The sequence below is a fragment of the Crocodylus porosus genome, unplaced genomic scaffold, assembly GCF_001723895.1.
Source record: "Crocodylus porosus isolate Cpor-Errol unplaced genomic scaffold, CroPor_comp1, whole genome shotgun sequence".
In the NCBI taxonomy this organism is placed as follows: Eukaryota; Metazoa; Chordata; order Crocodylia; family Crocodylidae; genus Crocodylus; species Crocodylus porosus.
The window spans coordinates 1,933,630-1,947,569 of NW_017728949.1; the positions used below are offsets into that span (position 1 = coordinate 1,933,630).

The 13,940-nt window shown below is 49.2% G+C and overlaps 1 protein-coding gene across 1 annotated transcript in view; it reads right to left on the minus strand.

The window, feature by feature from the left end:
* The window catches only part of LOC109323191 (vasoactive intestinal polypeptide receptor 1-like), a 47,622-nt gene extending 34,498 nt beyond the window's left edge, over positions 1–13,124 (minus strand). Inside the window, exons 1-2 of the mRNA XM_019554643.1 lie at positions 12,609–13,124; positions 380–503 (exon numbers count right to left, since the gene is read on the minus strand). Of these exons, the coding sequence (XP_019410188.1) occupies positions 380–503; positions 12,609–12,680 (196 nt within the window). The 5' untranslated portion in view covers positions 12,681–13,124. The remainder of the gene's footprint in view (positions 1–379; positions 504–12,608) is intronic.
* Positions 13,125–13,940: the final 816 nt, after the last annotated feature.

Sequence of the window (13,940 nt, forward strand, 5' to 3'; positions counted from 1 at the left end):
GACCGCAGCTGACTTCCTGCCCTTTGGGCAGGGGGCTGGACTCGATGATCTTCCGAGGTCCCTTCCAGCCCTAATGTCTATGAAATCTATTAAATAATTTTTTTTTAACCATAAAATATCTGTAAGGTCAAGTCTCTGCTCTAGCCTGTTTTGCTGGAGGAATTTTTGGGGTTCTTAAGACACACTGTGAGCTCACTTATCTTAACCAAAGGGTGCTAAGCTTTTCACAAGGATCCACCCCCCTCCTTCTTCCCTCTTTCCTCCCTCCCCCATCCCCCTTTACTAAGCATTGGAGTGACATTTTCCTCCACTAGTGAGACAACCTCTGCTTTCCCCAGCAAAGCCTTAACAGTGAACAGAGATGCTGACACTCACTCACCTTTCCACCTGGGAGGCTCTGGAGCTTCAGTGCTTTGGTTTTCACTTCTGATTATTTCCTGGCACTCGGCCTCTTGCTCTTGGAAATGCATAATGATGGAGCATTCTGGATGGGTCCCCTGCACCTTTGAGAGGAAATGGAGGGGTTTAACTCTTTGGAGGCTGAAACTTTAAACTGAGGAAAAAAGAATTCCTGTATTGCATATTTCAATGAGACACAGCTCTAAGCAGCCCTTGTCATGCAGCTACTCTTTTGCCCTGTGTTCATTTGATATTTCCTTTCCTTTATCATGTTTACTATGTGAATGCTGTTAATAAATGCTACAATTATTTATCATTCTCTCTGAGTGGATTATGTTTCAGGGGGACTTCTCTCAGACACGCAGCGCCTGACAGAGGACCTGCACTTGAAAGATGGAATGATCTGACCCCATTAGCTGGGCAGGTGGAAGAGAATTTGAAACAAAGCAAGAGTATAATTAGAGATAGCAAACACCTATGGAGGCATGTCGAATCCATTTTCCTGGCAACCAGAGCGGGACTGTTTCTTGCCAGGGACTGCTTAGTATGTGGTCTTGTCTATTTTAGCAAATTTGAAAGGAAGACTCTTGAGATAGTGGTAGGAAGGCAAAACCTCTCACTCCAACAGAGATTGGGGAAACGGTGCTCTGCACTGCAGGCATACAAGTTCATTAAAGTTTCAGGCTCTGGCAGCTAAACAAGTGCTGAATATACAGAAGAACAAGGCATTAGAGAGGGAAATCTCATGCCTTTGGATTGCAGGATTGTTTCATGAGAATCCAAAGCTGACAGATTTTTTTATAGTACATGGAGGTAATAAACCTTTAATGTTATCCTACATTTACATAGTGCCCTACATCCCAGTCTCCCACAGGAACTCACAAGCTAGCATCCGTGCTGAAACAACATGCAGTATTAAGGCTGCAAAGTCAAGTGTTTAGAAGTTAGGAAACACCAGATTTAAACTGAGGCCCCCCCACGCCATTCCCCACTTCAGCCTCCTGCTTAAGCTTTATGCTACCATCTTCCATGCCACAATCACACTGGGTTTGTTTGTCTTGTTTCCCTCCATCTATCTTGGAGAGGGAGAACTGGGGCGAAGAGAGATGCAGCCTGAAAATCTGTAAAAGGCCCATGAATTTTTCATGCCTAGCCCAAGACACCTTGAGGCTGAGGTTTCAGAGGAGTTTGGTGCTCACAACTCCTGCTGATGTCAGCAGGAATCATGATTGCTCACTGCTCAGCACTTTGAAACCAGTCACATGTGGGGCATCTGCACTTACAGCTTTGCCCTGCTGCCCGGAGATGTTACGGAGATAACAATGCTAGAGACAGCCAAGTACTCAGGTACCGTCAGAATGGAAGCTGCTGATAAACCTTAGCTAGACAGGCAGCAAAGAAACCCTTGAACTCAACAGGAGCTGAAAGGAAGCATGTCTACAACCATCTAAACATCTGTTGGCAGTTTTGGAGTGTTGCACAGGTTGACAATAACTCCCAGTTCCCAGGCAGAGACTGTTGGCCACACACATGAGCCATTTGCTCTGGGACACAGGTCATTCCTTAATGCTCCACTCCCTCAGGATTTATCATTCATTCGGGGTTTTGCATAGGAAGCATCAGACTTGCCAAGCTGGATCCAACCCAAACACCACCAAGCCCAATATCCTACCTCTGAGTGTGCCCAGGGAGGCAGCTCATTCCCTCCCACACCCCCCCCCCCCAAAGTACCAGATGTGAGATAGTCTGCCCTGGGAAGGCCTCAACCTTGTCCCTAAATGTCAGCCTCTGGCACCCTGTCTCAAGCACATCCCACCCACCCACTCTCGCTCATCAGACCCACTCATCCAGCAATGTCATTAGTGCCTGTGGGGGACATTCCCTTGCCTCCTCTTGCTTCAACACCACATTTCCAAGTTGGGCACGTGGGAGTGGGCGAAGATGATTGGGGCATACACAGGGGCACCACTCCTCGAGAGTAGAAAAACCCTTATCAAAGACTAATGTAAGCCCTGGAGGCATGGGGCCATATCTCCCTTCTAGGGCTTTTCATTAGCCTGAACTTTTACAACCTGCATTTCCTGGGACCCATCAAAATAACACAGCTCTCTGACTAGCTGAGTACACTTTCCTTCAGCACTTCCCATATTACAGACAATGTTCAGGAGGGTTTCCACAAAGATGCTGAACCGCTCAGTGTTGCAACTACCAGGAGCTGTGTGGGGTATGAAGGCAATTGAATTAAGCACCCAGACAGAGTCAGGGCAGGAGTCCTACAGCTCTGAGGTGCAGACATCCTTATCATTGTAGATTAGCTAAGGTCTGTCAGATGGAAGATGTGCTCCAGAGAACCCAATTCAGCAGGGATAACATCTTATGGCCCTTCACAGAGGGTGAACAGTGCAGTGGAGTCCTAACAGCAGGCTACAGCCAGAGAATAAAGACACTGACTGCAGACTGGAGGCACACAGCAAAATTGAATGAAGGACCCCAGGCTGAGAGGCTGAGGAAGGTCACATTGTCACAGCTGCTCTGTCCAAGACTTATTGCACCTGGCCAAAACAGTCTGAGCCAATCCTGAAAGCTCCTGCGGAAAGTACCTTGGGCTTTCCACATAAAATATAGGAGCGCAGTATGGTACTAAAATACTACCTGCATACAAACTACAAAGGAAAATGCCACAATTAAGGTTGCTATGGGCACATTGATAGAAACATACTAGGCCACTGAACAAGGCCAGAAAAGCCCCCATGCCTGGAAAACAAAAGAAACCAACAGGCAGCTGTGACAGCAACCTTATCTTCCGATTCACTCACGTTTCCACCAACCAGCCCCCAAGCAACCTTAGCTCTGCCCCAGCATTTGCTCTCGTATTTTAGGGACTGACACTTTTTCTTGAAGTCAATGGGCACAAAGGCAGTGCACCATTCCAGCATTTCACATGGGGACAACTGAGGGTGTGCTTATTATTTGTGACAGTGCAGTTTATCAGAGCTAACACTGGACTAGGACTCAGGAGATTGTGAATTCTAGTACTGTTTTTGCCACTAGCTTGCTGAGTATCCTTGATCGAGGCACTTCACTTCTCTCTGCCTCAGTTTCCCCATTCGTGAAACAGGGATGATACTGATCTGTATAAAGCACTTTGAGGGCTGGTGCTACTTCAGTGTCTAGCGGTGATGTTGCCAATATTTTTGCCATAGGCCAGACCTATCCGGTACCAGGTACTACATGAACACTCAACCAAAAGACAGCTCCTGGTCACAAGAGCTTCCAGTCTGGTGTTTTTTCTGTAGTGTCAAGTTCCCTGACTCAATATGAAAAACACAGGTCCTAATTTAATGTAAAAGACATCATTTTAAAATCTGGTGTAAGAGGGGTTTAGTCAATGATAATTATACTTGTCTAACGAGTGATGCATGAAATTAATTTACTCGGTAAGAAAAGGCAACCATTCAAGTGTGCTGGTGTGGCCCAGTGATTAGCACTGTGAGGAGCCCTAATGGATTCCCTTTGGGGGTTAGGGAAACAATACTGTCTCCCAAACCCAGAAATGACTTGATTGCATCTCTCACTCAGGTGAGCTACACATTGGATGCTGCAGAGCCTTCCGGACCCCTTCCTGCTTGCTCCCCAGACCTGCACCAACACTTCTTTGTGCACTAAGCCAGCAAACAGTGCCATCCTGCAGCTATAAACAGGTGTTGTATTTTCTCTTGGGACCAAGTGTGGTCATTCAGACGTCCATGTCTGTTGTCTCAAGACAAATCCTAAAAAAGGTTCACGAGATAGGAACTGCTAACAGTTCATCCTGGGACATCACAAAGTACATCTGAATGGTTATCCAGGGATTGTATCATTGAATCAATGGCAGAAAAGTGGCAGTGCATTCAGCCACTAAACCCCCATTGGAAGGGTAATGTGCATACGTGCCAATCCTGAGACTTTTCTGTTCATGGACAAACATACGCACAGTTTGTCTTGGGACAAATGCAATAGCTGTTCCTAGTCTTCTGTGCACTAGTGGCTGAGGGTGCAAATCATATCTAAGCTCTTTCAGGGGAATTAGTTATGGGTAGGTGATATTTCAATAGCCCTGCAAGGTGAAAATGCCTAGTCCTTTGTGCATAGCTGTATGGCAGCCTGCACTTCTGCCTGGATAGGAATTCGCTGCTTTTCCTCTACAGTTCTGAGGGAAAGCTCTGGGAAGAAAGGCAAAGGGGTTAGTTATGGGGCACGGGCAGAGGCGGGAGAGACAAATTGAGGCAGTAAACAGAAGATTGCGGTGCTGATGCCATCATGAAGACTTTGGCTTCTACGACCACAGTCCTCACTTCAAAGAGAGCGGCAGTGGTCTGTTGGGAACAGACAGCCTCCACCTTACTCCACCAGGGAAGAAGCTCTTCTCAGCCAGAATGGCTGACCTGCTTGACTGGGCTTTATACTAAGCTCGCTGGGAGATGGGCAGATAACCACCAGAGCAAGCTCACCAAGCATCAACCACAAAATCAGCAGGTTAGGATGCTCAAGGATACCCACTCCTATCCCAGTCCAGAAACAGAGCTTCTCCATAAGTACAAGGAAGCCTAGGGCCTCCAATGGCATACTTACTTGCCTGTACACTAATGCTGAGTTTGGGGAATAAACAGGAGGAACTGGTCCTTCTGCTAAACAAAAACGACTACGATCTCATAGGGATAATGGAGACCTGGTGGGACTCCTCCTGTGACTGGACTACAGGTATAAATGGCTATACCCTGTACAGGAGAGATCATGCTGAAAAAGGGGTGGGGGTATAGCTCTCTACATGAAGGAGAGCTACGTGTCCCTACAAGTTGAGATTGGCACCGAAGGAGGACAACTGGAGACCCTTTGGGTTAGAATACAAGGGGAATGTGGTGAAGGGGAATACAATGGTAGGAGTCTACTACAGACGTCCAAATCAGGAATGAGAGCTTGAGCAAGAATTTGCCAAGGAACTGGCTGAGGCTGCATGCTGCTGGTGTATGGTTTTCATGGGAGACTTCAACTACCCAGACATCTCATGGGAAAAGCATTTGGCCAAATCTGATCAGTCTCAAAGCTTCCTTACATGCATGGATGAGCTCTACCTGTCTCAAGAAGTTTATGGGCCAACAAGAGGTAAGACACTGCTGGACCTGGTACTTGTCAGAGGGGATGATCTAATCAGCGACCTACCTAAGAATCAAAAGGAAGCTAGGTGACAGTGACCACGAGTTGTTCACTTTCACTATCGCAAAGCTGGCAAGTCAGCCAGCAATGCAGTAGTCCTCGACTTTAGGAAAGCCGACTTTCATAAGCTCAGGAGATTTGTTCTTAAGGCCCTGAAAGGCCATGATTTCACAGGGAGGGGAGTTAACGATGAGTCGTTGCTTCTTAAGGAAGCAATCCTAGAAGCACAAGGGGAGTCCATCCCAACCTATCGGAAAGGTGGTAAAAGGGCTCAACAACCCTTTGGCTCAAAAGGGAACTCATGAACCTCCTATGTCTAAAAAGAGAGGCTTATAAAGGATGAAAGATAGGAAACACCACTAAGGAGGAGTATTCTGCACTGGTCCACACCTGCAGGGAGTAAACTAGGAAAGCCCAGGCTGCAACTGAACTCCAACTTGCTATACAAATCAAGGACAATAAAAAGCCCTTCTATGTGGGGTGTTGAAAGAAAAACAAGGGCAACGTTGGACCTCTGCTAAACCAGTTGGGGCAGCTGACTGCCAACACCCAGGAAAAAGCCAATCTGCTTAATGATTACTTTGCATCAGTTTTTCACCAGCCCAAAGGGACCACCCTACCTGACATGATGCGGGATGACCAGGGTAAGGATGAATATATGCCCACTTTTGGTGTGGATCTTGTGAGGGAGCATCTTGAGAGGCTGAAACCTTACAAATCAGCTAGTTCAGACAGATTGCACCCAAGAGTGCTAAAGGAACTGGCAGACATCATAGTGCGGCCACTGGCAAGCATATCTGAGAACCTGTGGTGCTCGGACGAAGTACCTAAAGATGGGAAGAGGGCCAATGTGGTGCCTATCTTCAAGAAAGAGAGGAAAGAAGACCCAGGAAACTACAGGCCAATCAGTTGGACCTCAATCCATGGGAAGATCTTGGAAAAACACTATCAAAGAAACCAAAGAAACAGGCTAACAAAAGGCAACATTCTGAGGAACAGCCAACACAGGTTTGTTACGGGTAGGTCTTGCCTGACCAAACTCATTTCCTTCTATGACCAGGTGAAGTATCACCTGAACAAAAGAGAAGAGGTTGATAGCATATATTTGGACCTTAAAAAAGCCTTTGACCTGGTGTCCCAAGATGTCCTCATGGAAAAATTGGGCAATTGTGGCCTTGACTACTCCACAGTCTGATGGCTGGGGAACTGGCTCTGAGTTTGGACCCAGAAAAAGTAGTTGACAGAACTGAATTAACATGGCGCTCGGTGACTAGTGGTGTCCCCCAAGGCTCCCTTCTCGGACCTGTACTCTTCAATGTCTTCATAAATGATCTGGACACTGGTATCAAAAGCGAACTCACTAAGTTCGCTGACAACACCAAACTTTGGGGAAGAGTATCTACACTTGAGGATAGGCTGGTGATCCAGGCCAACCTCGATAGGCTTGCAAGGTGGGCAGGTGAAAACCTGATGGCATTCAATACAAGGTGCTACACCTCGAGAGAGAAAAAACCTGCATCACACTTAAGGCTTGGCAATGCTACACTTGCTAGCACCATGACCGAAAGAAACTTGGGGGTCACGAATGACCACAAGATGAACACAAGCCACCAATGTGATACTGCAGCTGGCAAAGCAAACAAAACTCTGGCTTGCATCTACTGATGCATCTCGAGAGAGACCCAGGATGCCATCCTCCCACTGTACTTGGCCTTGGTAAGGCTGCAGCTGGAGTATCGCATCCAATTCTGGACTCCACAATTCAGGAAGCACATGGAGAAGCTTAAAAGAGTCCAGAGGAGAGCCACACACATGATCAGAGGGCAGGAGAGCAGGCCTTATGAAAAGAGGCTGTGAGCTATGGGACTCTTCAGCCTGGAGAAGCACAGGCTCAGGGGTGACTTGGTGGCAGCCTATAAGTACATAAGGGGTGTGCATCAGGGGCTGAGGGAACATCTGTTCACCAGACCACCCCAAGGGATGACAAGGTCCAATGGTCACGGATTCCCACAACACCGTTTTAAGTTGGACATAAGGAAAAACTTCTTTACTGTCGGAGCCCCCAAGGCCTGGAACAGACTCCCCCAGAGGTGGTGCAAGCACCTACTCTGGTCACTTCCAAGAAACATTTGGATACTTACCTTGCTGGGATCCTTTGACCTTAGCTGACTTCCTGCCCCTTGGGCAGGGGGCTGGATGATCTTGCAAGGTCCCTTCTAACCCTAGTGTGTATAAAATCTATGCTTGTTTAGTTACTGTGCAGCATGGGCAACTGGTGCCTCCTGAGTCTGGGGGGGCACCTGCAGAAGCCAATGGCAGCAGCAGGGACAGGGCTGGTGAGCACCCACAGAAGCCGGTGTCAGCAGCAGAGATGGGGCTAGCGAGCACCCCCAGAAGCCACTGGCTGCGTTGGTGTTGGGGGTGGGGCTGGCGAGCACTCGCAGAAGCTGCCAATGACGCCAGCAGTGGGGATGGGGCTGGTGGGCACCTGCAGAAGCCGCTGGCAGCATCAGCAGTGGGGGACAGCTCTGTCAGGGGCAGCACGTGCTCCCTGCGCTCCCCCTACCAGTCACGTATGCTGTGCAGTAATGCACAGGTAGAGATGCCTTACTGCACAATCAAACTGTGTGTGTGGACTGACTGTGGATTAACTTTAGTCCTAAGTCAGTCCACACACAGTGTTACCGTGCTTTAATACTTGCACATGTAGACTACAGCAGAAGTGCAGTAAATTTACTGTGCAGTAAATGCACATGTAGACAATACCCACTATGTATTTCTCATCTGGTTGCTGAAGCAAAGCTAAAGTAGGCTGCATGCTGGTGGCATGAATGTTTTCATTCCAGGATCAGTGGGTGGGAAGCAATCTTGTTATTCTTTATGGAACCTCAGCCCATAAGACTTTGCCAGAGGGGAAAACAGCACTATTTAAAAATCCTGAGGCATGAAGAATACCTTGAAATTTGTCTTCCAGAGGCAGGTCATATGGAAGAAACATGTTACCAACATGTTTACAAGCTCTGGGACTTCTAGGAATTGTGTGGGTGAATATGCCTGTTCCTAGAAACCACGGCAACAGGTTTATGAAGACCGTACGACTGGATCCCTGAGCTCAACACTGTGTGTCCCCTTCTCCTCTTAAGGAGCTGGCTTTGCTTTGGCATCCCTTCCCCTCTTCTGAGGCCTGGCCTGGGTCAGTTTGTTGAGGCCACAGCCCACATGCTACTGCAAGATGAAAAGTGCAGCTACTACACTACTCCAAGTGTATGATCCTGCCCAGTGTGTGAACACCTTTGGGTCTTACCCTGCACTACTGGGGTGCTCTGAGGATGCTCAGCAACTTCAGGAGCAGCTCTGAAGGCGATGGGGTGGGGAAGGCAGTAAGGACTTCCTGAACTATCGGATCACTGCTCTGTACTAGGGTGTCTGTTAGGCCCTACACCTCATTCACGTGGCTGATGCTGCCCATAGCTTTATTGAAGCCAGTAAGTAGAGCTGTGTGAATCACTAATTATGAGCATGCTGTTTGAATGGAGAGAAAAAAATAATGAACACACAGCCATGTTCTAAGGTGAACAAGAAGCAAGGGTTTTTGGTCTAGTCACTGAAAAGGAAAGCTGAATCAAGAGTTGTTCTGACTCAGATAAAACATTTCATTTGATCCCCCAAACGGTGCTTTGGTTAGATTTTTAACCTTTTTATTCATTAAAAAAATTAAATTTTAGGCAACTCTTGGTATGAAATGTGGCAAAATGAAATGTCCAATGGTTTAATTGTCAGAAATGTTGAAATTAAACTTTCTGAAATTATTGGGGCTTTTTCAGGGTAGGGAGTCAAATGATGTCATGAATACAACACTGATTTGCAGTTCATTTCAGACACCCCTGATATGTGCCTCTTAGTGGGGAAAAGGTCTAACAGTGTCGGCAACGTTTTTGGGCAGAGTGCCAAAAACACCTTCAATTTCAACCTGTAACATGTTGGTGTGCCAGGGGTGGATGGCAGGGGAGCCACAAAGGGCCTGATCCTTGTTGTAGCCATGTAGCCTCGGCCCCTTCCCTTCCATCCACCCAAGGGCATGCATGCCAAGCAAAATGTCTTTGTGTGCCATACTCTGGCACTTGTGCCAGGGGTTCCCTAGTGCCTACCCCTGTCTCACACTCAACTCTATCAGCAGACGCCCTCGTGCTCTGCATTTACCCCACTTAGGAAGCATTCTTTCCTCTGTTAGCAATTGCTCCTGTCTGGTATTTCCTGAGAAGCATCTACTACTGCATTTTGTCCTAAAGTTCAGCAAGCAACTCTTTCTGTACATAACACTGGAATCAGCAGCTGTTAACTGAGCTGGAATTCACGGACCATCCAGCACAGCTGACCATAGCATTGCTGACCATCCAGGAATTTGGTATTGATTTCAGAGCTTCACTAGCATCTCTGCTCAGCAGCTCACACCCTGGCTCTCTGCAAGCACAGGTATAGCAACACAGGCAGCAAAAGCCCTGCCTGGGAGCTCTTTGAGCTTCCTACTCCTTGGAGTAACTATTTGACAGAGGAAACAAACTCCCTCTCAAGGCAGGAGACTGGGAGAATTCTACCTGGCAGAAACACCTCTGACTTTCTGCGTATTGCTTCAACAACAGCCTGGCTCTGATAATGAAAGAATAAAGGCAGCTTCTTCCAACCACAGAGTTGCTGTGGAGCTGGGCTCTGTTACTGTCATGTTTTTTATATGCACCCTCTGATTTTTGATGGCTTTGCTTGAGAAATCTGAAGGCTATGGTTAGCTGTCAGAGACAAAGATACCTTGGGTTAGTCTTAGCCATAGAGTTAGGGGTAGGGATAGCATTGAAGTTTGCTACAGTTATGGCTTATGTTGTGACAATGTTAAAATAACTCAGCCTCAGATTAGCGTCACTGACCCCTCCCACAAATGGTTATGATGACCTTAAAATATCCCATACTGGGCATCCCAGAACAAAGGCATCTGACTCTATTGGGACCTTGCTACCTAAGAGACCTACATTGTGTCTTGAGCCTAGCCCTGAGCAAAATGTAATACCTAGATCCTGCACCTCAGTGACAGCCTTCCAGGGCACTGTATCCTCCCCACGCCTTCACGCCTCATGTGAGTCATTTGCTGCTGGCACAAGGCAACAGCAAAATAGGACACCCTCCCCTCTACACACACACACACACACACACACACACACACACACACACACAGAGTGGCTCAGATGGGCACACAGAGAGAAAGCAGGTGCACACAGGGACAGAACAGCAGGGCTGGGGATAAAAGGGGAGCAGGGATGCTGGACATGCAGGGAGACACTCCTTGTGCACCCCCTGTGGGGAGGCTCTATCTGAGTTATGGTCCAAGGCATTGCTAGCCTAGAGTGGTATCACCCCAAAGGGCACAGGGATTGGTGCTTGGCAAGCTGAACCAGCACAATGAAGACTTAGCAAGTCACTTCATACTACTGTGTCCCCGTTCCACCCCCCTCATCCCCCACAAAGCCTGGTCATCTCCAGCCTCAGTCAGACAGGACTCTCCCAGGGGTTGCTGCCATCCCAGGAGGTAGCATGCCTGCCCCAGTGCAAAGGCAGGGCTGTATGGAGGGCAGGGTGGAGCATGACCCTGCTTCTCTGGAGGCTGGTGCCAGCTGCAGCTGCCTCCTGAGCCACTCCCTATGATCAGAAGAAAACAGAACTAGACTGGCATGCTGGGGTAGTTAGGGTGAGTGGGAAAAGCATATACAGTGGTTAGAGCAGTAGTCTGGCACTCAGGAAGCCTGAGTGTGCTTCACTGTAGCTTCTGTGTGACCTGGAGGAATCACGTACCCCTTTGGGCATCAGTTCCCATGTGTGAAATGGAGATAGCTTGGGGCAAAACCTGTAAAGACTATGAGGTGAGGGGGCCCTATACATAAATCAGATAGGCAGGGGGGCTTGAAATCAAATCCTATGTGCCCCAACAGGGAGTGGCACAGGATGCCAAAGACCTCCTTCTTCCCTTCCCACAACACTCTCTGGGGCCAGCAGAGAGAATTTCTTTGTTGCTCTTTGTTCTACCGCCCCTCACAAGTTCAAGTCCCTCCACGCCCTGTATTCTTTTCTCAGGTCCAGGAGGTCCCACAGTTGACTGGGACCTTGCTCGCAGCCCTCACCCAAGACCTCAGTGCTGGGTTCCTTTTGTGCAGAGCAAGTTCTGCTCCACTTCACCCTCATTGCATTAGCCAGCGCACAAAGAGAGTCCCTGGGCATGATCGTTCCACTGTGGAGGGCATGGGGCGTTCCCTGGCTCCAGCAATCCCTGCTCCTTTGGCTGAGAGACAGAGAACATAGACAACTCTGCGTGCTGGGGGGTGAGACAGAGTCTCCCTGCCTGGCTCACCACATCTAGCAGTTGAAATGCCATCCCAATTTGGGATTTTGGCACTTCCCTGGCCAACCCAAGCAGCTCCTGAGCCCACAGGGAAGGGAGGGCACAGGTCAAGGAAAGGAACAGCAGCTCTGGGCTGGCCCTTGGCCAGAGAGTGTGCAAAATCCAGGGGGGCAGAGGGAAACAGTCTGGAGCTGCCCACTCAGTTTTCCTCCCACCCCAAAAGGGAGCATCCGGGCATTTGCTCAGACATTTTTTAGTGCTGTTCTGGGGATGGATAAATTGACTGGAGAATAGACCAAGTGGGACCCAATCCTGCTCTGGCTTTGCTTGCACCGTCTAATTGTAGCCAAGTTAGCCAGTGTGTGTAAGCTGCAGAGTTGATACCTGCTGAACCCCTGGCTTGCCAGGAAGTCACAGGGAAAGCTGGGCTCCAGGGTGGGTACAACATCCCTACTGCACTTGCTGCCCCATGGTACCCCTCCCATGTGGCGGGTACAACGTGCAGCTAACATGGCCCCCTTGCCCAGAACAGGAACAGCTGCTTTCCCCCCACACAAACATACCCTGACTATGGACCCCCTCCCCTGACTCATCCAGCCCCCAGGACATGCAAAGACCCCAAGGTTGCACTCACCTGAGGAACTAGGAGCAGCGCCAGCAGAAGCAGCAGTGTCTGGGCTCTGGGGGGGTGCCACACTGGCTTCATCACTAGAGAGGGACCTGTGCTTCAGCATCCACTCCAGGTCACGTCCTGGCTCAGTGCAAACTGAGCAGATCAGTGCAGCACCTCCTCTGTGTCTCTGCCACAGCAGAACTGTTCAGGGGTGCCTGCTACTCATTCTCTGAGATCACAATGGTACACCTGGCTTCAATGAAACCCCTGAAACTTGCTCCTTTTGCTCTCTTATCCACCTGAGCCTTCCCCTGCACCCTTTGGCTAGCTTAGCCCCTCAGGTCCCACTTTGCCTTGCCATGTTCTTTCTCTCTTCACTGTCCTGTGCCTTACCTGGTCTCTTCTCTGTGCTCTGCTACACCTGACTCCCACTCCAGGCCCCACCCTGCCCACCTGGACAGTCCCAGGTGCTCCCTCCAGCCACTCCCTTGCTCCTTTCCCTGGGCACTGGCCCTGGCTCCACTTCCCTGTCCAGATCCAGTCGATCTCAGTCTCTCCTAGATTCTGCATGTGACAGCTCCTGTATCTGGCAATATTACAGGCTCCACCCTCCTCTCCCCCCTCCTCACAAGAGAGGCTGGACTCACAGAGCAAGAATGGGGCAGCTCTGAAGCCTGGAGCTACATGGCTCCCTCAAGGGCCTGCCCTCCCCTCTCCCCAAAGCCCCCCAGAAGGCAAGGTCCCAAGTCCTTCCTTACTGCCCTTACGTGAAACAATGTTTTTCCTGGTAATTAGGGCTCCCAGCCGAGCTCCCCCCGACCCAAGCAGCAGGTGCTGGGATGGTGAGTTCTCCCCCAGCCTAGTGTTTTGATAGGTACCAAAGGCACCTATACCCCAGCAGTTGAAAGGCATGTGGAGAAAGAATGCAGCAACAGGGATGGGGGTATGCAGGCACACAGAAGGCTATACCCTCTGACCTGGGTAGGAGCCATGGGAAAAGTTCAGTGCATACAGGGATTCTCTCCTGGCAGTACCTATGTGGCACATGGTAGCATCAGGCTGCAGCTGGGATGGTCCCATCTGTGTGGACTCCAGAAGGATCAGATCAGGCCCTAGGATTCTCATCTGGGATAAGGAAGAAATGATACCACAGAGCAGTTGTCACTTATGCAAGGCTGAACCCAGGACCTGATTTCTCAGCTTTATTCCTGGAGAACCTCACTGGTTTTACTGGATTAGCTCAGAACCGGTGAAGCACAGGGGAAAATCCTGTTTTTCTGTTAGCACTGTAGGAGCCCCTACAGCCCCAAGCAAGACTGAGGACCTAAGGGCCAGGTTCTGTACAAATGCATA